This window comes from Brachyhypopomus gauderio, chromosome 5, assembly GCF_052324685.1.
Source record: "Brachyhypopomus gauderio isolate BG-103 chromosome 5, BGAUD_0.2, whole genome shotgun sequence".
NCBI classification, from domain to species: domain Eukaryota; kingdom Metazoa; phylum Chordata; class Actinopteri; order Gymnotiformes; family Hypopomidae; genus Brachyhypopomus; species Brachyhypopomus gauderio.
In genome coordinates this window covers 10,106,285-10,129,735 of record NC_135215.1, presented here as the reverse complement: position 1 = coordinate 10,129,735, position 23,451 = coordinate 10,106,285, and the positions used below count along the sequence as shown (strand labels likewise).

General features: G+C 46.0%; 1 protein-coding gene across 1 annotated transcript in view; it reads left to right on the top strand.

The window, feature by feature from the left end:
- grm8a (glutamate receptor, metabotropic 8a) overlaps positions 1–23,451 on the top strand; it is a 177,827-nt gene that overhangs the window by 137,024 nt on the left and 17,352 nt on the right. Inside the window, exons 7-9 of the mRNA XM_077005528.1 lie at positions 6,202–6,402; positions 17,242–17,381; positions 19,764–20,699. Of these exons, the coding sequence (XP_076861643.1) occupies positions 6,202–6,402; positions 17,242–17,381; positions 19,764–20,699 (1,277 nt within the window). The remainder of the gene's footprint in view (positions 1–6,201; positions 6,403–17,241; positions 17,382–19,763; positions 20,700–23,451) is intronic.

Here is a 23,451-nt window from a genome sequence, read left to right as displayed (position 1 = left end):
TGAAATCAGCCGTACAGAAACATAACACTTCCCCTGTTCTTCCACTGTGTGCGGTGCAGTGGATTACTAATCCCTACAGAATAGTCACACACCTCTGTCAACAGGAACGTCTCCAAGAACAGAGACACCTGAACGCGTCCCCAGACGAGGGTCTGCAGGGCTCCTGTTTAATGCTCTGCTGCATTTGTCCATAGAGCAGAACTTGAGATGTTGAGAATATCTAAACCTCACAAATGCAAATGTATTATTATTATTATTACTGTTATTCTTCTTCTAAAAATCCTGGTTGAGTGCTTCACTGTAGTCGTTTGCAGATGAGACCCTGACTGCACTGAGTGTGAAGGTGTGTGTGCACACGTGTGTGATGAGTGGAGGGTAATTGGGTGGTTTAAAACCCTCATGCTCTACTGTGTGTTTGTTTCCTTTACCCCGCTTTGCTTATCTAACAGGTGTTCAAACTCCCATACACTCAGAGCTGATATATCAGGCTGAAGAGTCATGAAGGGATCTTCCCACACTGTGGAGATTTGGTGGGGCGGAGAGGGTGGTGTAGGTGGAGAGGAAGGCTGTAGCCCACATGCTGCCTAAACACGAAACCTGGTTGCTCCCTCAGATTGCCTCTCTGTTGTTCTGCCTCCAAGCGAGTCCCTCCCTCCACCCATGCCTCCACCCATGTCTCCTCCCTCGCCTCCTCCCTCCCAGCTGGTCCCAACGGGCCAGGCTCCATCACTACAGAAGGCCAGAGTGCTGAGGCTTGATAATAATATGGTGGTGGAGTAATTCATACATCAAACTATATAGAACTCCTGTTAAGAAGTTCCTTTTGAACACAGCAGGTAATAAATGTTCCTTTCAAATACTTAGACTTGATAAGATATTTGAACTTTATGATGGAGTACTACACACTTCAGACGCATCCCACACCACGTGTTTAGTGAGGCACAGTTAGACTCCAAACAGGTTCGGAAGGGAGAAGAATTGTTCTGGTGAAACATGCACTGTGGAAGAGACCATTGAGCTGAGTGTGATAAAGTAACGCAGGAGTTTATTACAAATGCACGTGTCACATTTAAATGAGATTTTAATTGGAAAGATAGATGAGTATGAGAAAAAGAACAAATCGTGTCATACTCAACAGTACACAGAGATTAGCACCTCGCGCTAAGTGTGCCGAGCTGTCCTCATCTGGCTCTGTAGACTCCACAGCGGAATTCAACATCACTGTATTTTCTACTGATGAATCCAGTGACAGTCACAAATGTGTCTAATAAAATTTACAATTAAACCCTTAAACTCAAGTTTTTCACATATTGGCACAGAGAACATTTTACAGATAACAAGGAATCAGATCTGCATTAAATAATAAAAAGACTCACTACATCAGCTCTTCATTTATGGTAATCCACATCTGGCAATGTAATCCACTGCATCTATTTCTCCTGTCACTCTTCCCAATCCGCACACGGATGTGTTCTCTCTGCAGTGACGACCACGACAGCTGGGAATAATCTGCAACCCCCAGTGAGCCTGTAAATGCCACAGTCCTCTGAACAGGGTTCAGGTGGCCAAATCTCCTCATGCATGTTCTCTGCTCACTGCCCCCTGGGCTGCCTGGGACATGCCCCTGGGCTTGGGACACACCCCTGGGTTTCCGGGGACACACACCCCTGGGTTGCCGGAGACACGCCCCTGGGCTGCAGGGCATTGTACCAGCCCAGGATACCTTTCATTTCAATCTCGAGAGTCTGATCCACCTCAGCAGTGTCGAACCGTGGAAAATATTTGAGGTCTCCTCACACCTCCGACTGTAAGAGATGCTGGAATTAAGTCAGTATGAGTATTTTGGATAGCGGCAAATGCAATAAGAAAACTTCAGTGATGAAAGATGTGTTTTTCGTTCCTCTCCCTGCCACTCCCCGCCCCTGCCCCTCCCCTCCCCTGCCCCTCCCCTTCCCCGCCCCTGTCACTCCCCCACCCCTGCCACTCCCCCACCCCTGCCCCTGCCCCTCCCCTTCCCCGCCCCTGCCCCTCCCCTTCCCCGCCCCTGCCCCTCCCCTGCCCCTCCCCTGCCCCTGCCCCTCCCCTGCCCCTGCCCCTCCCCTTCCCCGCCCCTGCCCCTCCCCTCCCCCGCCCCTGCCCCTCCGCTACTCCTCCACCTGCCCCTCCCCTTCCCCGCCCCTGCCCCTCCCCTCCCCGCCCCTGCCCCTCCCCGCCCCTGCCCCTCCCCTTCCCCGCCCCTGCCCCTCCTCTACCCCCCCCACCTGCCCCTCCCCTACTCCTCCCCAACCCCTCCCCTGTCACTTATTTAATTTCTTTCAACCTATTTAATTTCTTTCAAGATCTAGAGATTAATTTTTTATCATCCATCAGAACGAAGTCTTCTCATCAGATTAACATCAAGCAAGAAACCTCCATAAACCCTGAAAGCTTCAGATGAATAAGATGACACCACCAAATATTGATTTACATTTTTTTGTAATTCTTTTCCTCAAGCACTTCAGTGTGGTTTATCGGGCTCGTGTTGGGTGTTGGGTGTTGGGTGTTGGGTGTTGGCAGGTGTGTCCTTGTTAACCATTCACAGATATTGATTCTTCATGTCAGAGCTGGCAGTGAGAGCTACAGCTCGGAGAATGTGCCAGAGATCACTGGTGCTGATGGTGTCTGCCACTTCACTTGGCCCTGAGTTAAGCTGTAAATAAACAGACTTTTAACACACACCAGTTTCCAGGCTAAATTCAGAACCTTTGGAAGCTCTTTGATCTAATTCCAGCCCTCATTGTCAGCCATTGACTATATCATAGAGCTTTCAGGGCATTGCTTTTGCATAAATCACAGATTTCACTTACATAAGTCATTGAATGTTGGATCTGTATTGATTTGTACTGTTTGTAATCCATTCCAATGATGTATTTAGTTGTAAATTGCACAGGATTTATGGCTAAATGTAAATCTCGTGGTCATGGCTAGTATGGTGGGCGTGGCTTAATATATATCTGGTAGGAGTGGCTCAACTTAAGAAGTGTGGCTTGATTCACAGAGTTGGTCAAGTATGACCTAAACTCCACTGATGTCAACATCCATGTTGCTATGGCATCAATCACAAGGGACAGCACGGTGGTGTCTTGACGTGGCCAGCTGGAAGCTGTCATGTGTAATGAATGTCTCGCCTTAATGAAACACAACGTGAAACACGTGTGCTGCTATATGAAATGGGTCCCTCGTCATGCACGTGTGCTTGTTTGTGTTTGGTTTTAATAATATAAATAAAATAATTAAATGAGAAAGTATCCTGCAACTTATCCAAGAAAACTAGAAATGCAATCACGGCACATGGGGAGACAATTCTGAGAATGCAACACAGACAGTAGGGGAGAGTCATAGCAGTTCACACCTCTAATCCACATTTAATTGAGATGCTTGCTCGTCTCATTAAGTTATCTGTCATCCATACTGTCATCAATCAGCCTGTAAGCAGCAGAATTACACAGAATGTTGGACACGTTGAACACAGCCCACTGTGATGGCTGCGTCTGTCCTGTCACTCAGAGCCCTGAGCTGCAGAGACACACTCACAAACACATTACTGCTGATTCGTTTCTCAACACCAGAGACTCACATCTGTTTTAATTTAGGCAGCGATTGCTACTGTTAACTGAGCAAATATCTGTACATGTACAAACAAACATGAGGAAGCAGCAGAGGGAAACGTAGCCTGAGCTGTCAGACCTCGTAGGAAATGACGTGGTCTGTAGGAATGGTGAGAAGATGTGATTGTGCTGTGCTCCTCAGCTGGGAGAGCTGCACTGCTGCACTAAACCTCAGCACTCCTGCTCATACTAGTACAGTAGTGTGAGACAGCAGGCAGAAATCACAAAGAGCTGATCGATGTGTTCAAAACCTCCCGGGTTAACAGGAACATGCATCCTGTGTGCTCACCTGTGTGCTGACCTGTGGCCTCACCTGTGTGCCGATCTGTGTGCTGACCTGTGGCCTCACCTGTGTGCTCACCTGTGTGCTCACCTGTGGCCTCACCTGTGTGCTGACCTGTGTGCCGATCTGTGTGCTGACCTGTGTGCCGATCTGTGTGCTGACCTGTGTGCTCACCTGTGTGTTAGGCTGTGGTATCCTTGACCCATGGGCTGTTGTGGTGTTGGGAAGCTGGACTGTGCAAGTTCTCCTCTACGGTTTCTGAGGGTGAGCGGCAGGTCAGCGGTCAGGCTATCTCTGCACTCTTAAAATCAGCCAAAGAGAAGTGTTTCCAAAAACTCCCACACTCTTTAGCTCTTATCACACTTCATACAATAATAGATGCTGGTGCTGGCTAAACCTGTGAAAAGTGTATTTTTAATTCCCAAGATAAGGTCACACATGACTGCGGGCTGTCTGTTTCATTCAGACTATAAACCAGCTTGTGTGTCTGTGCTATTTGACGGACTCAAACAGTGATGTGTATGTGTGTCTGTGTATTTGACAGAGTCTTTTATGTCAGGTCCAGTAATTGTTCCCTGAAGTCCTGCTGTGTGCTGTTGGTCCAGTATGTTATTCATTATAAATAGATCCTCATCCATTAATCCATTAATCATTAATATTTCCTGATTTAAATATGCATTTGTCCAACTTATTGTAAAATTGCCCAGCCTCCTCTTTACCAGTTTAGACTCTTTTTTTAAGCTTAATTTTCTCTCACATTTTTGTTGTCTTTGATCAGCTCTCCTTATCTCTAAGCAGAAACAACATTTGTAATAATTCCGGTCAGGTTTTAAGCAGCACCACAACCTTAGGAAGCTGTTTAGCAACTTTACACTGGCTGCATCTTTACACTGGCTGCTCTGGAAAGTTTGCTTGTTTATGACCATCAACAGCTAATTGAAACAACACAGGTGGATGTTTGATACTTCTATTGAGACTGTTTTTGTTAGATGGAGTTCACACAGGAACGTTTGGGGTTCACACAGGAACATTCAGGGTTTCCACAGGAACTTTTATGGTTTACACAAGAATGTTCAGGGTTTCCACAGGAACCTTGAGGAGTTCCACAACAACTATCTGATACTTGTGCTCTGGCCTGTCATCAGAGTAGAGAAACTCCTGGACTGGGATTCACACAGTTGTTTTGATTCAGCTGGGCATCTCTTCCCATACTCCCTGGGTCTGATTCATGCCTGGGTCTGATTCATCCCTGGGTCTGATTCATGCCTGGATCTGATTCATGCCTGGATCTGATTCATCGCTGGGTCTTATTCATCGCTGGGTCTTATGCATGCCCGGGTCTGATTCATGCCTGGGTCTGAATCATGCCTGGGTCTGAATCATGCCTAGGTCTGATTTATCCCTGGGCCTGATTCATCCCTGGGTCTTATTCTTGCCCGGGTCTGGTCTAATTCATGCCTGGGTCTGGTCTAATTTATGCCTGGGTCTGATTCATCCCTGGGTCTGAATCATGCCTGGGACTGAATCATCCCTGGGACTGATTCATCCCTGGGACTGAATCATGCCTGGGTCTGATTCATCCCTGGGACTGAATCATGCCTGGATCTGATTCATCCCTGGGACAGAGCCAAGTAATCATTCCCCTTTCTGGAGGAGTGAATGCATCAGTGTTCTAGTGTGCAGGAGATGCCATGAAAGCAGCCTGGGTATCATTTACAGGAGCCTATTAATTCCTGGGTGACACAAGTATTGATTGAGGGCACGTTACTCTTGTTCATTTACCTTGGACATGTTTTTATTTATCTTTTCTTGCCCTGAAGGTTGCAGAGGGAAAAAATCAAATTAAAAACATTCAAGACACGTGTATATCTCTGTTCATTAAAAACCAGAAAGCTTAGTAATAGCAATAAGGAGAATAACCCTTGATGACAGAGTTAAGTCCATACGGAGGATGTGTAGAAATACACACACTTGTTGAATGGTCTTGTGTTGCTCTGGTGGAATTGTTTTGTGTAATACACCTACGGGTTTGTAATAGCAGAAAATTTACAAATAACACACCTTATTAGTGCTTCATTAGCCAATTATGCAAATTATAAGTTAATCAACTAACATCATCATATTAAACAACTCTTGATTAATGGGAATCATCATGTGTTTCACAGTGTGTCTGTGCCTAAATCAGAAGCCTGGATTAGCTGCTCCAGGACTGAGAAAAACTCAGAGAAGACACTTCCTAAAATGCCTCTGTTTGTGTTTGTGTGTGTCCAGGCTTGGAGAAGGTCGGGCGTGACTCCAGTTACGAGCAGGAGGGGAAGGTCCAGTTTGTGATGGATGCGGTGTATGCCATGGCCCACGCCCTCCACAGCATGCACAGAGACCTCTGCTTCGGCGTCCCCGGCCTGTGTCCCCGCATGGCCAACATCAGTGGCAAAGAGCTGCTTGATTACATACGCAAGGTCAAGTTCAATGGTGAGTGTTGATCCCATGTGTCCAAAGTTCCTCATCGTCATGGTAATTGACATATACAGCTTTAGTGTTTGATTTTTGTTGCTACTAGGAAATCTTTTGCAGTATTTATTCATGTAGCATTCATTCATTCATTGTCCCAGATCTGAGACATTCTGGGTTCTTAATGTCAGTGTACATGGACAAATCTGAGACAGTCTGGGTTCTTAATGTCAGTGTACATGGACAGATCTGGGACAGTCTGGGTTCATCACACTCCACTTTACTGCCTGGTTGCTGGATCTTATTGAGAAATCTTGATAACTCATGATAAAACTCTTTTTTCTTACAATATACGATTGTTGAATTGAAACATTACTTTATCGCTCCTGCTCATGTAGTTTAATGTCTTATTTGTATGCTGCTGTTTGTGGTTTATGTGTCTGGACGTCTGGACAGACACTCTAGGGCCCCCATACTCAAATAGCGGCTATTTCTGGCCCGCGAGCTGTTTTGAAAAGTGTTTTTTTTTTATGATTTTTTTTTTTCAATCGCGCTATCTGTTCTTATTTTGAAATTGCGCACCGCGATCTCAAGACGATGCTGGGGATTGCCTCTATGGCAACAACAAACAGGTAGCAGACGGTCAAATGCGTTCGACACCCCAAGCCCCCCCCCCCACCCGTAACTGGCCCCTTCAGTGATTGAAAAAATAAAAAATGGCCCGTCATCATTTCTATTTGAGTACCCCTGCTATAGGTTGTCTAGACACTAGTCATTTCTCTTTCTGGATGCAGTGGTGTCTGGTGCACAATTAAAACTCATCTTAGTCTTAATAAGATAAGTGAGTACTAATTCAGCATCCTCCTGATAACTGTAACCCTGAAACTGTGACAACCATCCTTTAACATTGCGTTGTTTCTTTAAAGCTGTTAATATATTAATAGCAGACATCATGAATCAGTAATTATTTCAGGAGAGTCACCAGTGTTTCACCATGGAGCCTGGTGTGGGTTCTAAAATGAGATTTAATGTTCCAGATCTTGTCATGTAAAATAATCAAATAAATAATGACAGAACAGCCTGGCCATAATTGAGATTATGCCCGTGTCCTTTGGGAAACTGTTCTGCATTGTTAACAAAGTGTAGACGCTGGTAAACCAATACATCCACTACATGAGCACACGGTAGAGTTTGCAAGCAGGATTTATCAGAGAATTTTGATTAGAACTGCATTTTTAGTTTTCTTCTGAAGCATTTCAGATACACACTGTGTGTTTTGGTCTCTGCAGTCTGGAAGGTAACATACCACATTCTGGCCTCATCAGCGTTTTCCTGGTCTGTTTTTCTTAGTAATTCAGTGGAACTGATGTAACGGTGCTGGGAAATAAATGTTACTACTGTCTACAATGTTGTCCTGGTTGTCTCGTCACTGATTGTGAGGGAGGAGTGGAGCTGCTCTGTGCTTCCTTTAACAGTGGTGAGGGGAATGGGCCAGGCATCTAAACCAGTCAAACCAGCTTACAGGACACCAGAACATCGAGTAATCCACATGCTTAAAATGTCCATCTTCTGTACTTTTGCCAGGAAGGGAAGAAATAAATCCTGTCCACTCTGTGATTCTGTGATTCCATAATTCTGTTATTCCGTGATTCTGTGATTTCATGATTCCATGATTCTGTGATTCCATGATTACACAATTCCACAATTCCACGATTCCATGATTTTATGATTTTATTATTCTATGATTCTATGATTCCATGATCCCATGATTCCATGATTCTGTGATTGGTTGGAGAAACTACTGTCCAGTAGAAAACTGGATATCTTTGGTCCTCAGACTGGTGCCTCTCCCACTGTGACAGAACTGTTTTGGCAGCAGTGTGAGCAGGCAGCCCACTCCAGGTACGAAACCCAGTGTATGTGGTATTGATTCAGCCCAGAAATCCTCCTAATGGTGGTGGGGCTCTGCAGTGTGTTGAGCACAGAAGATATGGAGCCACAGTCATCACTGCTGCCCTGTGGGAGCCACGCGGGAGACTCTCAACATGCAAGCACACAGGACGAAGCAGAGGAAGAGGATGGCAGACAGAAACAAAGGCCTAAGGAAAGAAAGACTAAGAGAGAGAGAGAGAAAGACAGACAGAGAGAGAGAGAGAGAGAGAAAGATGGAGTGGAAGACCGAGACAGGGGGCAGACATTTTCATGGTTTTTATTGAAATGCTTACTTGATTCTTACCTTCTTAACCCAATAAAATGTGAAGGTTTCCAAAACTGCGCAGAAAATGATAGTCTGGTCCTCAGCATGAAGGTGAATGTATGAAAATAGAGATTTGTTTTCTTTAACAGTTCAAAGACGTCCCTTCAAAGACAGGCCACGCTAGTTAGTATTGTTGCCACGCTGCCTGTTTTCATAGGTTGGCCCTTTGCGTACAACACCAGTCTCTCTGTCATCTAGCTGCATCATCATCACCACCTGGAGAACCCACAAGCTCTCAAGTAAAGGCCCATTGTGAAACTCTCAGTGATCAGAGACAGCAGAGAGATTGTGGAGGTGGCAGAGAGATTGAGAGATTTTGGAGATGGTAGAAACATTGTGGAGACAGCAGAGATATTGTGGAGTTGGCAGAGAGAATGTGGATATAGGTGAGAGATTGCGGAGACAGCAGAGAGATTGTGGAGATGGCAGAGAGTTTGTGGAGACAGCAGAGAGATTGTGGTGCTGTGCTCTTCGCATCCTGAAACGAAACTTTAGTTGGTGCTTTTGAGCCACATGGCTCTACTGCTCAGAAATAAAAACACAGTTTATGTTACAAAGACACAATCTGTATTAGACAGGCATGAAGTCGGCTGTGTTGACTATAGTGAGACGTTAGTGAGACTACAGTGAGATGTTGGCTTGGTGCTCTGGCAGAACAGGCGTGGTGATGCACGTTTGAGTGTGTGGGTGAACGTGGCCATGAGGGTGTGAGAGAGAGTGCACGTGTAAATTGAAATCGCCTTCGGGCTGTGTGTTCTGACTATGTGCCAGGTGAGCTGGTGCTGACGGGCCACGTCAGTGTGTAGGAAGCAGACAGATCAGAGCAGCGTTCTCCAGTCTGAGAACCCGCATGGCGGTCCGTCAGTGTAATGCGTGCCCACACTGTCCTTTTCTCTCTGTCATAATGTCCAAGGTCCTGCCTTTACAAGGCGTGCAGAGCGTGTATGAGTCAGAGAGGAGAATGAAATGGTCCACGGTGTGCAGACCTCGTTAACAGCTACGCAGTCATCCAGGAGGTTCGAAGGCTTTGGCGTGCAAGTGTTTGATCTGTTTCCTGAAGCATTTGCTCCTCTGATCTGCTCTGTGAATGTGAATGAATCTTGAGGCTAGAGAGGCCAGGAGTGTTCTGACGCCGCGGCTCTTAGATCTGTCCTACCCTGCCATCACCCACTACCAAATGAGCTTTGTGTGTTTTGTACTGTGACATTGATCAATTTGTGAGTTTGGAATCACAAACATTATTGGTGTTTGTGACTTTGGAATCACAGACATTATCAGTTAGTGATGCAACTACTTTGGTCAACTAGGGTGTTGAAGTTCATGTAAGGGAGACTTCTCCAAACGTCATGGCTGTTCAGACTGAAGCAGGACTTCAGTGTCTGCTTCCTCAGTGTTCTTCAGCCCTATTGTTTTGGGCACCATTCCACCACTGGCTTTACTCCTAGACTCCCTAGAGCACGAGGGCAGGTGAGACCGGGGACGTTCACACTGGCAATGTGCTTTAGGTCACTTCACTACACTCATCTGGGAAATGCAGTTCACTAGGGTTTACTAGGTTTGTCAAAGCTCTCTCTCTCTCTCTCTCTCTCTCTCTCTATCTAAACCTCTCTCTCTCTTTCTCCCCATGCCTTTCTCTCTCTCTCTTTCTCTCTCTCTCTCTCTCTCTCTCTCTCTCTCTCTTTCCATCTGTCCATCTCTGTATTGTGTTCTGTGGTTGTTGTTCTGTTTTTCTCGTTTGACAGGGTTAAGGTTAGTGTTAGGTTTAGGATTAGGTTTAGAGTTTAGGAATAGGGTATAGGGTTTAGGGTTAGTGTTAAGGTTAGGGTTTAGGGTTGGGTTTAGGGTTAAGGTTAAGGTTAGGGTTAAGGTTAGGGTTACACCGTCATGCCTATTTGTATATAGAATGACATCTAGTGTCTGCTTACTCCACCTCTCTACTCCACCTTGCTACTCCACCTCTGTACTTCACTTCTGTACTCGACCTCTCTGCTTCACCTGTCTACTCGACCTCTCTGCTTCACCCCGCTACTCCACCTCTCTGCTTCACCCCGCTACTCCACCTCTCTGCTTCCTGGTATTTAAGGGCTGAATGTGACATCATGTAAATTCTGTCTGGTTTAAAGGAGCAGCCTATAAGCTAATCGTATAACCTGTCTGAGGCTACAACCTCTCTGGGACGATAAAACTCCTCTAGGTCAATGCGGTGCACAGTAAAGTGCTAACCTCCCACCTGAGGAGTGTCATTACACCTCCCACTGCACCAGGAAATCACGCTCCCTGTTATTAACAGGAAAGCATCAGAATTGATGAGAGTAATGAGTAGATTAATTAGTGTTGTAATGAGAAATGAGTGTTGTAATGAGAAGAGTAATGGCAGTAATGAGCAGAGTAAGAAGTAGAGTAATGAGTGTTGTAATGAGTGTTGTAATGAGTAGAGTAATGAGTAATGAGGGTTGTAATGAGTAGAGTAATGAGTAATGTAATGAGTGTTGTAATGAGTAGAGTAATGAGTAGAGTAATGAGTAGTGTAATCAGAGTAATGACTAATGAGAAGAGCAATGAGATTTATGAGAAGAGTAGAGAACAGTCCATGGCGGATGTTGAGAGGCACGGCTTTAGATTTCAGAAATGTGGTCACAATTTTTATTATAAGGTTTTTATGAAAATAAACTTTGATCATGACGATTACATTGTCAATGTCAAAACCAAGCCATCCGTTTCCTTGTTAACTGATCAGCATGTATATTCAGGGATCTCCCATTTGACATTAAAGACCCAAGCAACACAGATATCCCTGCAAACAGCTGAACAGTGTTTGGCACACTGGTCATGTCTTTGTCTTCATCAGTGAAAACCTGGATGATATTCTGGGCCAGATTCAAAAGAGGCAGTGCCTGCACAACACAAAACAGACTTGCACTTGACCCATCAGCCATTGTCCCACTGCGCCAAGTTCACCTGTGCCCAAGGTGAAAGCCAGTCAAAACTGATATGCAAATGAGGCCATACATATTAATGACCCACACCAAGAAGCAAAAGATTAACCCCAAGTCGTGAGACTGGTGGTACAACGAAAACTGCCAGTTGCATAAAAATGTAACGCATGTGTAACTTTCACCACTGTATGGTTACGCTGATGACTTCAGTATCTCAGTTCTTCAGTTCTTAGAGCTTATTCTAAATCACAGCAGAGCAGTAAAATTACCTCTTAGGGCGTACTCACACTAGGCTCTGTGATCCGGGCCCGGGCACGGTTCCCTGCCAAAGCACGGTTCGTTTGGCTAGTGTGACCGCTCCAACCGTGCCCGGGCCCGGATTAGTTAACCGTGCTCGGGCCCGCTTGAAGAGGTGGGCCAGGGCACGATTCATGTGGACTCGGGCACGGTTCGCTTCTAGTGTGAGCGCTATCCGTGCCCGGGCCCGCTTGGTGCCTCCTGTGATTGGTTCATTTCGCTGGAACTCAAACATGACGTCAGTGATGTGACGCTCACGTTAAACAGTCATAGCGGCAAAGCGATTAGCAGACAATCGTTGTGTTATATTATCGATAAATCTGTGCTTGCACCGTGTTTCTGCACTCCCAAAACGACTCCAAAAATACAATAAAAAGAGAATCGTGAACTCCATCGTGTTGTGCGAGCGCGCTTTTTTTCCCAAATAAAGTCACGTTGTGGTGACGTAAGCGTGCTCGGGCCGGGTTGATGAAGCCAGTGTGAGTGCAGGCCAGAGGGGGAGTGGGGAGGGGGGATAACCGGGCCCCAGCACGGAACCAGCAAACCGTGCCTAGTGTGAGTATGCCCTAAGGTTTGTTTATAGCTTTTCTTTTGTATCAGCTAATTTTGCATTTTGAGATCCTACTCAAGCAGGTCAGCATATATCGCACGACAAAACACTCCACAATCCACATTTATGAGGAAACGTGTTACTGTTGTGCTGTTTACTGTCATGTCAACTCTGGGGTAGCTTTATCTGTCTTTAATTTTAACCTTTTTTGTTTTTTTAACAGCTCTGAAAACCGTAATTTCAGTGAGACGATTATTAATTTAACTGAAAATGCAACCCTAGGTATATAACCATGGTTGGACTGAACCACTGCGCCTCTGTAGGGTCACAGTTGGACTGAACCACTGCGCTTCTGTGGGGTCACAGTTTGGCTGAACCACTGTGCTTTTAACTGAGGGGGGGTGGGATGACACTGGAAGCTTGACTAAAGGCTCTAGATCAGGGGTACTCAAATAGAAATGATGACGGCCCTCATTTAATTTATTCAATCACTGAAGGGGCCAATTACGGGGGGTGGCGAACGCATTTGGGTGTCTGCTACCTGTTTGTTGTTGCCATAAAGGCAATCCCCGGCATTGTTTTGAGATCGCGGCGCGCGATTTCAAAATAAGAGCGGATAGCGCGATTGAGAAAAAAGATTCCTAAAAAAAAACACTTTTCAAGACAGAAACAGAAATTTGAGTATGGGGGCTCTAGATTAATTGATATTGACACAATATCTAATAGTACCATTTAAAATAATTACATACTGATGTATAAATGTCTGAACCTGGTGCTTTTGCATCTTGCATCTTCAACACTGTGTGTCCTTGTTGTTGGAAATATACATATAAATTATATATGTGGGTATGCATATGTGTTCAGTTGTGTTCATACCAAACATAGTAGAACAGAGCTGTCTGTCTGAACCTATGAAACAATACTGACACCCTGCTAGGCTACAGCCTGCCTGGTGTTTGATCACTGCAGGTAAATGTGATTAAGTGGAAGCAAAACAATAACAAAACAATATCAAGAGCCCTTCAGTTTGGAGCCCAGTTCATACAGTGCAGCCTACCTGTGTTTGATGTAGAGATCCGGGCCTCCTGCCTTCAGAAGGAGCGGGCAGGGAGCGATTACACACGCTCACCTCCTGCAGCTCTGGTGTTCTCAACATGCAACACATCGTCCTTTAGTTCAGCTTCACTTTCTGGAGAAAAACAGCGAAAAATAAAGGGAAAGATAATGCAGCAGTGAGAGTCTGCACATGCCCAGTGAGGGTCTGCACATGCCCAGTGAGAGTCTGTACATGCCCAGTGAGAGTCTGTACATGCCCAGTGAGGGTCTGCACATGTCCAGTGAGAGTCTGTACATGCCCAGTGAGGGTCTGTACATGCCCAGTGAGAGTCTGTACATGCCCAGTGAGGGTCTGCACATGTCCAGTGAGAGTCTGCACATGCCCAGTGAGGGTCTGTACATGCCCAGTGAGAGTCTGTACATGCCCAGTGAGGGTCTGCACATGCCCAGTGAGAGTCTGTACATGCCCAGTGAGAGTCTGTACATGCCCAGTGAGGGTCTGCACATGTCCAGTGAGAGTCTGCACATGCCCAGTGAGGGTCTGTACATGCCCAGTGAGGGTCTGCACATGCCCAGTGAGGGTCTGTACATGTCCAGTGAGAGTCTGTACATGCCCAGTGAGGGTCTGCACATGTCCAGTGAGAGTCTGCACATGCCCAGTGAGGGTCTGTACATGCCCAGTGAGGGTCTGCACATGTCCAGTGAGAGTTTTCACATGCCCAGTGAGGGTCTGCACATGCCCAGTGAGGGTCTGCACATATCCAGTGAGGGTCTGCACATGCCCAGTGAGAGTTTTCACATGCCCAGTGAGGGTCTGCACATGCCCAGTGAGGGTCTGCACATATCCAGTGAGGGTCTGCACATGCCCAGTGAGGGTCTGCACGTGCCCAGTGAGGGTCTGCACATGACCGGGCTAAAGGTCACTCCAGTAGGTCTGGGAACTCCCTGTGAAACAGGTCATCTGCCATTTTAAGGAAAATTTCAAACCAAAGAAAATGTTCAAAATGTATAATTAGTGTATAACATTTTATCACTTTACAGGAAGTTGGCAGAAAGCGTATCTATCACTCACGGGTAAGTCATTAAGATCTGATGAGCTGAGCCTGCTGAGTAGTTGATAGGTGTGAATATGTAGAGTTCACTTATGCATGCAAGCTGTTAATGGACCTGAGCACAGCAAGTCAGACATGGACGGAACCCGCTCAGAAAAACTTGTTAAATTTACCATGAAATGAATTTACAGCTACAGCAAGCCAACATGAAACAGGCATGTGTTTTAAATGCAGAATTCAGGGCCATGTAAGCAGTGCAGTAGTTTACTCACTAGTAGTTTATTATCAGAAAAACATGGGGCTGTGTAATTGCACAGCTGTGAAAGGGAATGAAACACCACACACACACACACACACACACACACACACACACACACACACACACACACACACACACACACACACACACACACACATCACTCTCCCTCTGACTCCCTCATGTTATTACTGCATGTAGTGGGATTAGTGCGTAGTGTTTGGTCTGCGGCGTCATGACGACTCAGACCACATGACTAGAGCACTTCACCTCCTCCTATTTCCATGGTTACCTTACATACCTATATATGACATCCCAAGCAAGATGTCGTGTTGCTGCTGTTTACGTTATTGCACGTTTTGCTTCCTCTGCGCACTCTCGGAGGCAGAGGGTTTATTACCCCATCCTGATTGCATCATTCAGACTTGCCCCCAGCAGGGGTTAGAGGTGTATGGCTTATCTTAATACAGATTACAGAATAAATTACACTGTTATAGCCAGTGGAGCTATTGTTATCGAAGGTCAGAAGTTATAATTTAAAGTAATTACAACTCATCACACCCATCATCCCATATGTAGCATATGGTCTTCACATTTCAATAGAAACCAGTTGCTTTTTGGTTCATGATTTCATAGCTGTGCTGTGGTAGTTCCATGAGGATCTGAATACTGCACAATCTGTGGATTTTTTCCCATGCTGCCTAGATGATTGGCAGAATTTAATCACTGGGAACTTTCTCCACAATGTTAACTCTGCAACTCTGGAACTCTACAGAAGACTGGAAATTTAGATTGGATGTTCATTTCAGAGATTTAGATTGGCCATTATTTTCAGAGATCAGAACAAATGTATAGAGCATCGCGCACATGTAGTGTTATTGTGTTACTGTGGACTCAGGTTCTGGGTTCTGTCTGGTTCTGTTTACAGGTTTTCTGTCTCTCCAGAGGCCAACATATTTGAATGCTTTTTAAATGAAACAATAAAAAAAATTATTTTGGTCAAACCATTAAAACGTTTGTATTTGGATTTGCCAACCACCTTTGAGGGCATATTAACATTGCTTTGGCAGGAACAGCTAGCGTGCCCTGCTGAGATTCATTTAGTAGATCAGATATGGGGACAGAGTTTGTGTTTATAAGTTGTGCACCCTGTTGAGGAAGATGGAGTGTGCCTTCATCTTCACTGCACTGAGCTTCCCTTTTAATTGGATGTCATTGCAGCTCAGTTCTGTCAGACAGGAGTGTAAGACAGCGGGACGGCACCTGTTCTAGCTCTGCTCCATCTTACACTGCTGCTGTGGTCTGGCGAGCGTTTCCTCATCAGGTATCTCCTTCAGGCGTGCGCTTTCATTTACAGGAGCGACTGTAATATCAGGAAATATACCCAGTCTGTCTAATGCCATGGTGAGCCTCCCTGGTCTCTGTTTTACACACACAATTTGCCATCAGATCATCCAGAGATGTGTAGAGTAGCTAGAAAAACTCTGTGAATGTCTTACGTCATTCCATCAGAACGCCTCCCTTTGGTTTATGGAGGAACCAGTTTGTTCCTATAAACAGTTCTTCTAAAGTTAATTTACAATGATGTCATCCACATCAGACTTTCTCTCTGTCTCTGTCTCTCTGTGTCTGCCTCTCTGTCCCTCTCTCTGTCTTTCTGTCTCTGCCCCTGTCTCTGTCCCCATCTCTGTCTCTGTCTCTCTGTCCCTCTCTCTGTCTTTCTGTCTCTGCCCCTGTCTCTGCCTCTCTGTCCCTCTCTCTGTCTTTCTGTCTCTGCCCCTGTCTCTGTCCCCATCTCTGTCTCTGTCTCTCTGTGTCTGCCTCTCTGTCCCTCTCTCTGTCTTTCTGTCTCTGCCCCTGTCTCTGTCCCCATCTCTGTCTCTGTCTCTCTGTGTCTGACTCTGTGCTGATCTACCACGTTAATACAGTTAATGTGAGTATACTAACAGTCCCGTATACTCTGTGAGGTGTGATTTGACATCAGCTTTGTGTGTAGGACATGCTGCTGCATTCAGTTGGCAGGGCAGAGTAGATGTAGAGCTGACAGTAACTCACGGCCTCCTGCAGGGAGAGGGCTGATCCCTCCGCTTCTCCCTTTGTTGTAGTGCAGGTTCCCCCGTACAGCAGGCAGTGGTTTGCATTATTCATCTGTGCATCACCTGGATCCACACCCCCCACCCCCAACACCCCCCAATGCCCCCCCCCCCTCCGAGCAGGTATCTGAGAGACCAGATGAGCTCCGACAGAGGCACAGCTCCACGCAGCCATGGGCACGCTGCCTTTTCAACGCTGCGAGAACAGTTCAATTTAAACGAGCTGTGGTCATGGAAGGAGCGCAAACAGAGCTGCTGAGCTCTAACGTCCCGCGTGGAATAGAGACGGCAAATAAAACCAGAGTATTTAAAGTCAAGCATGCAACAGATTAGATGGTGCTTATGTCATGTCCTGTTTTACAGGAAGTGCAGGGACTCCTGTCTCCTTCAATCAGAACGGTGATGCACCTGGACGTTACGACATCTTCCAGTATCAGATAACCAACAGGTCCACAGCAGAATACAAAGTGATTGGCTCCTGGACAAACAAGTTATACCTACATGTAAGTACCAAATCTGTGGGATCACATCCTCTCACACGGATGCTGCGTGCCTCTCATAGCCTGCATCTCTGGTGTTGGCAAACTGCTTAGTATGTTCATATGAATACATACACTCAAGTGTCTACAAGATTCACCTTCACAGCACTGACTTATACAAGATGATGGGATTACACCAGTCTGATGGGATTACACCAGTCTGATGGGATAATGCCAGTCTGATGGGATTACACCAGTCTGATGGAATTACACCATACACTCATGAGAATATGCCTGCAAATGCCATGAAAGGTGTAGAGTGGGTGGAGTAGGCAGAGCAGGTGGAGTGGGTTAATTGGGTGGAGTAAGTGGAGTAGGCGGAGCAGGTGGAGTGGGTTGAGTGGGTGGAGTAGGCGGAGCAGGTGGAGTGGGTTGAGTGGGTGGAGTAAGTGGAGTAGGCGGAGCAGGTGGAGTGGGTTGAGTGGGTGGAGTAAGTGGAGTAGGCGGAGCAGGTGGAGTAAGTGGAGTGGGCGGAGCAGGTGGAGTGGGTTGAGTGGGTGGAGTAAGTGGAGTAGGCGGAGCAGGTGGAGTGGGTTGAGTGGGTGAAGTAAGTGGAGTAGGTGGAGCAGGTGGAGTGGGTTGAGTGAGTGAAGTAAGTGGAGTAGGTGGAACAGGTGGAGTGGGTGAAGTAAGTGGAGTAGGTGGAACAGGTGGAGTGGGTTGAGTGGGTGGAGTAGGTGGAGTAGGTGGAGCAGGTGGAGTGGGTTGAGTGGGTGGAGTAGGTGGAGCAGGTGGAGTGGGTTGAGTGGGTGAAGTAAGTGGAGTAGGCGGAACAGGTGGAGTGGGTTGAGTGGGTGAAGTAAGTGGAGTAGGCGGAACAGGTGGAGTGGGTTGAGTGGGTGAAGTAAGTGGAGTAGGTGGAGCAGGTGGAGTGGGTTGAGTGGGTGGAGTAGGTGGAGCAGGTGGAACAGGTGGAGTGGGTTGAGTGGGTGAAGTAAGTGGAGTAGGCGGAACAGGTGGAGTGGGTTGAGTGGGTGGAGTAGGTGGAGCAGGTGGAACAGGTGGAGTGGGTGAAGTAAGTGGAGTAGGTGGAGCAGGTGGAGTGGGTTGAGTGGGTGAAGTAAGTGGAGTAGGCGGAACAGGTGGAGTGGGGGAAGCTTCTCTCTGTGCACGTGACCAATATTTCGCAGTGCCTCACATCTGGCTTTACTGCTGGAGATGTTCCCTGCTCAGAAGTACTGCTTCTCCTGATGACACCTCGTGCCCTCAAAACACCTCATGCTCTGAAGACAACTCATCCATTGAAGACACCTTTGCTGTCCACAGCTCATGCACTCTGGCTCAGCAGAATCCTTCAGAGGTGTCGACTCAGTGTAGTGTAGAAGTGTAGAATCAGTGGAGTGTAGAAGTGTAGACTGAGTGTAGTGTAGAAGTGTACACTCTGTGTTGTATAGAAGTGTATACTATGTAGTGTAGAAGTGTCGACTCAGTGTAGTATAGAAGTGTCGACTCAGTGTAGTATAGGAGTGTAGACTCAGTGTAGTGTAGGAGTGTAGACTCAGTGTAGTGTAGAAGTGTAGGCTGAGTGTAGTATAGAAGTGTAGACTCAGGTTTAGAATCAGTCTTCATCATGTACAGCATTGTGAGAGACATTGGATCAGCATGGTGAGAGGTTTAGTTGTTTAAGTAGGCAAGAATGCTAATTAAAGAACTTGCTGACGACAAATTCTAATCAGTACAAAAATGGGTGTAATTGTGTAAACATGTAAATGTTTCTGATGGGTGTGACTGAGGTGTGACTGGTTGCTCACTCCTCTGAGTGTGATCGAAACTTTATTCTAAATGTAAATGATAATTTGGGATTTATTTTCAGGTAAGATTGCAAGTCAAAACAGAAACTATTAAATTATTTGGGCTTTTAGCTCAGCTTTCATTGCTTGATTTTGATCAGGTAAATAACTGCTTTGAACTGCTGTTCCTTTGACTTTTTTCTTTTAATTAAACCAGATTTGCTCTCTCTCAGCATCCTTTTCCAGTCCAGAATTACTGAAGCGCTCGACAGGTGGACTTTGGCCAGTCAGAGCTTTCGCTTTTTAAATGTGCTCTGGCAAAATCATTTTCTAATGTGATGTTAAATTCATTAAAACATTGTTTAAAATTTATGACCCTCAAATTTATGAATCTCAAATCTGTGTTTCATGATGTACTCATCGTTGATTAGAAGCAAACGTTCCCCGTGTGGGCCGTAGCCCAGTCCCACTGACCCAGATGGCCCAGGGAACATGGCGAGAGTTCTACGCAGAACTATCAAATGGCATTTAGTACATGTGTTGTGATGTTTTCTCTCGTGTGTTTTGCTGTGAGCTACTGGATCGAGCTCCTCTCTGTGCATGTGCCCGTGTGCAGATGGAGGGAATGCGCTGGAGGCTGGGTGACCCCAGGCTGCCCGCGTCCGTGTGCAGCGTCCCATGCCGTGCGGGCGAGCGGAAGAAGGTGGTGAAGGGCGTGTCGTGCTGCTGGCACTGCGAGCGATGTGAGGGCTACCACTACCAGGCGGGCGAGTTCACCTGCGAGCTGTGCCCGTACGAGCAGCGTCCCGACCGCAACCGCACCGGCTGCCGGCCCATCCCCATCATCAAGCTGGAGTGGCACTCCGCCTGGGCTGCCGTGCCCGTCGTCCTGGCCCTGCTGGGCATCCTCGCTACCAGCGGCGTGGTGGTCACCTTCGTGCGCTACAACGACACGCCAATCGTGCGGGCGTCGGGCCGTGAAATGAGCTACGTCCTCCTGACTGGCATCTTCCTGTGCTATGCCATTACTTTCCTGATGATCGCCACGCCCAACCTGGTGGTCTGCTCACTGCGCCGTATCTTCCTGGGCCTGGGCATGTGCTTCAGCTACGCCGCTCTGCTCACCAAGACCAACCGCATCCACCGCATCTTCGAGCAGGGCAAGAAGTCTGTGGCAGCTCCTCGCTTTATTAGCCCCGCCTCCCAGCTTGTCATCACCTTCAGCCTGATCTCCGTGCAGCTGCTGGGCGTGTTCGTGTGGTTCGCCGCTGATCCGCCGCACACCGTGGTGGACTACGGCGAACAGCGCAGCCCTGACCCGGACAAGGCACGCGGCGTGCTCAAATGTGACATCTCAGACCTCTCGCTCATCTGTTCCTTGGGCTACAGCATCCTCCTGATGGTCACATGTACTGTTTATGCCATCAAGACCCGGGGCGTGCCAGAGACCTTCAACGAGGCCAAGCCCATTGGATTTACCATGTACACCACCTGCATCATTTGGTTAGCGTTTATACCCATCTTCTTCGGCACTGCCCAATCCGCAGAGAGGGTAAGTGTTTTGACGTCTAATCTCAACCTTTCTCATTTCTTCCTGTGCAGATTTTGTTTGTAGCTAAGGATTCTAGGTTTTTGTGTCTGGTGTGTTTGAGGTAGTTTTGCAGTGTAAAGCTGAAGGTAATAATCTCTCCTGTTGATTAATCTGATTAATCCGTTGACCCCATAGCATCTCTAATCTGAAAGGAATCCAGGAGATGATATTCAGGAGATGATACAGTCAGGAGATGAGACAGTGAGGACAGGGGGCTCCAGTGGTTTGAATGGGTGCAGTCTCATGACACATTTTAATCTGTGAGAGAGGAACTTCACCTGGGCATCTCAATGAAAATTAGATGGTTTAGCTTATCATCTGCAGAGTCTTCTGGGAAAGTCAAGGAAACTTGGTATTTGGCCAGAAAAAGCTTAGTTCCTGCTTCTCTTACGCTGTTATATAAAACCTCATTACAACTTTGGTCTTCTGTCACCGCATTAGTTGCTCAGTGTAATTATTTCCGCATGCAGTATCTGATAGAGACTCTTCTGGATACACCAATTACCTCCTAAGCTAACAGCGTTGTGTGCATGTTATTCACCGCTGGTGCTGTAGAGTGATTAGGACACTGTAGACTCTGTCTCCCAGTGTCTACACTCATTACTGCATGAAATGAGAAAATGACTTCATGAAGCATTTGATAAACAAGGGAGGAAAATCTTTGTAGCTTAAGAAATACATCCAGAACCTTTAATGGGGATCAACTGATGTACAATATTGTGCACTAAGGCTCTGTGCTCAGACAAAAAGAAATTAAATAATGAGTAATTTTTGTAATTGATATGTACCAAATACTATCCAGGAATATAACTGACATATACCAAATACCATCCAGGAATATAACTGACATATACCAAATACCATCCAGGAATATAACTGACATACACCAAATACCATCCAGGAATATAACTGACATATACCAAATACCATCCAGGAATATAACTGACATATACCAAATACCATCCAGGAATATAACTGACATACACCAAATACCATCCAGGAATATAACTGACATACACCAAATACCATCCAGGAATATAACTGACATATACCAAATACCATCCAGGAATATAACTGACATACACCAAATACCATCCAGGAATATAACTGACATATACCAAATACCATCCAGGAATATAACTGACATATACCAAATACCATCCAGGAATATAACTGACATACACCAAATACCATCCAGGAATATAACTGACATACACCAAATACCATCCAGGAATATAACTGACATATACCAAATACCATCCAGGAATATAACTGACATACACCAAATACCATCCAGGAATATAACTGACATATACCAAATACCATCCAGGAATATAACTGACATATACCAAATACCATCCAGGAATATAACTGACATACACCAAATACCATCCAGGAATATAACTGACATATACCAAATACCATCCAGGAATATAACTGACATATACCAAATACCATCCAGGAATATAACTGACATACACCAAATACCATCCAGGAATATAACTGAATTTCACACAAGAGGAAAGGGTAAACATGTTTATATCTGCCATTAAGAAGATTCCATTTTGTGTGAATGTTGGCGTTGTAGAGTAGGTGTGTGTGAGTGGTGTTGTAGTGTTGTAGTGTGTGAGTGTTGTAGTGTAGGTGTGTGTATTTTGTTGTGTAGGTTGTGTGTGAGTGTTGTGTTGATTGTGTGCGGGTGTTGTAGTGTAGGTGTGTGTGTTGTAGTATAGGTGTGTGTGATTGTTGTAGTGTAGGTGTGTGTTTTGTAGTATAGGATGTGTATGGGAGGTGTAGTGTAGGTGTGTGAGTGTTGTAGTGTAGGATGTGTATGGGAGGTGTAGTGTAGGTGTGTGTGTGAGTGTTGTAGTGTAGGTGTGTGTGTAATGTAGTGTAGGATGTGTATGGGAGGTGTAGTGTAGGTGTGAGTGTTGTAGTGTAGGATGTGTATGGGAGGTGTAGTGTAGGTGTGTGTGAGTGTTGTAGTGTAGGTGTGTGTGTTGTAGTGTAGGATGTGTATGGGAGGTGTAGTGTAGGTGTGTGAGTGTTGTAGTGTAGGTGTGTGTGTTGTAGTGTAGGATGTGTATGGGAGGTGTAGTGTAGGTGTGAGTGTTGTAGTGTAGGATATGTATGGGAGGTGTAGTGTAGGTGTGTGTGAGTGTTGTAGTGTATGTGTGTGTGTTGTAGTGTAGGATGTGTATGGGAGGTGTAGTGTAGGTGTGTGTGTGTGAGCAGTGTGGTCTAGGTTGTGTTTGTAAATTACATATTCAAATATTTAATGCTAATTCCAACCCTCATGCATGTAGAACTATAGCGCCCCCCATGCCCTGTGAGCATGCTGACATTTTCTGTTTTCAGATCTCTGTTAAAATGGTTAAATTAAATGCAGTGTGATAACTGGCTGTACTGTCTTTTAGGTAATCAATTCCTTTCAATGGTGAAGACATTACAAATTTTATGAAGCAGATCAATCAGGTCTGAATGTTTTGCTGGGGTTGATGTGCTGGGGTAGTTAGTGCTGGGGTAGTTGGTTTTGGGGTAGTTAATGCTGGGGTTGATATGCTGGGGTAGTTAGTGCCGGGGTAGATAGTGCTGGGGTTGATATGCTGGTGTAGTTAGTGCTGGGGTTGATATGCTGGGGTAGATAGTGCTTGGGTAGTTAGTTTTGGGGTAGTTAATGCTGGGGTTGATATGCTGGGGTAGTTAGTGCCGG